Source organism: Saprolegnia parasitica (genome assembly GCF_000151545.1).
Source record: "Saprolegnia parasitica CBS 223.65 unplaced genomic scaffold supercont2.771, whole genome shotgun sequence".
NCBI classification, from domain to species: Eukaryota; Oomycota; class Saprolegniomycetes; order Saprolegniales; family Saprolegniaceae; genus Saprolegnia; species Saprolegnia parasitica.
In genome coordinates, this window is record NW_012157165.1 from 1 (window position 1) to 1,171 (window position 1,171).

The window sequence follows — 1,171 nt, forward strand, 5'->3', positions numbered from 1 at the left end:
GACAGGACTCTGCGCCACGTACAGCGGCGCGCTGCATTGGCTGTTGCAAGCGGCTGGCGTGGGTGGCGCCCGTTAGTTTGGCATGTCACTTGCGATTTCAAAGGAATGGTGCTTCCGAGCCTCCAGCGCGGAGCGCCTCGGTATGGCCAGGTCGGTGGCCACAGCCCGTGCGAAGCGGCCGTTGCCATCGAGCTTGCAACATCAGAGGCAGACGATGTCTTTTGGGACGAGATGCAGCACCTGTGCTACTTGGCACCGCCTGTCGTACGTCCAACTTCCCCCGCATCGTTCGTTATCTGTGCTCATACTACGCCGGCGGTAGATGCTCACCTACGTCTTGGGCTTTCTCCCCGGCGTCGTGAGTTTGATCGTCGTTGGACACAGTGACGCTGCCGACATCCAGCTCGTCCTAGGCGCCGCGTCGCTCGCTGACATGTACTTCAACGTGACGGGGTACGATGGCAACTCGAGCGCTTTCGATTCGTTTGCTTAAAGAACGCGATATCTATGTAGGTACAGCATTGGCCTCGGCTTGGCCAGCGCTATGGACACGCTCTGCTCGCAAGCGTACGGTGCTGGAAACCTCCAGCGCATTGGCGTCGTCCTCCAGTCGGGCCTTCTCGTGCTCAGTGTTCTCTTCTTGCCGATTTTGCTCCTCCACCTCTTTGCAACGGATCTTCTTCTCGCGCTGCATCAGCCGGTACCGCAACTTCATTGCATTTCCGACACCAACCTGCATCGTAGGAACGCGTCGCGGTCCTCGCCGGCGCGTATGCACGTTGGCTCGTCCTTGGCCTGCCATTCGCTTTTGTCTATGAGCTCTTGAAGAAGACGCTCCAGGCACAAAACGTGGCGCTCCCAATGGTCTATTGCACCCTCGTGGGGAATGCTGTGAACGCGATCGTCGGCTACGTGTTCGTGCACCACTCGGCCTATGGCTTTCTCGGCGCTGCGATCGGTCGGTCGGCCGCCAACATCGCGCAGCCGCTGTGTCTCGGTGTATACTACTGGTGGCATCCGAACGCGCGGGCCTTCTGGCCAGGGTACGCACTGAATTTTGACATGGACAACGCCACAAACGGGCGTAGGTGGAACTGGCGGTGCGCGTCGGCCGGCGTCGGCGAGTTCTTGGTCTACGGCGCGCCTGGCATGCTCATGATGATGTTTGAGT

The 1,171-nt window shown here is 59.7% G+C and overlaps 1 protein-coding gene across 1 annotated transcript in view; it reads left to right on the top strand.

The window, feature by feature from the left end:
* Positions 1 to 231: 231 nt before the first annotated feature.
* Positions 232 to 1,171, top strand: part of SPRG_21948 (hypothetical protein) — a gene marked incomplete at both ends in the record, with an annotated part of 1,656 nt that continues 716 nt past the window's right edge. Inside the window, 5 exons of the mRNA XM_012357176.1 lie at positions 232 to 264; positions 323 to 453; positions 514 to 700; positions 745 to 1,043; positions 1,089 to 1,131. Of these exons, the coding sequence (XP_012212566.1) occupies positions 232 to 264; positions 323 to 453; positions 514 to 700; positions 745 to 1,043; positions 1,089 to 1,131 (693 nt within the window). The remainder of the gene's footprint in view (positions 265 to 322; positions 454 to 513; positions 701 to 744; positions 1,044 to 1,088; positions 1,132 to 1,171) is intronic.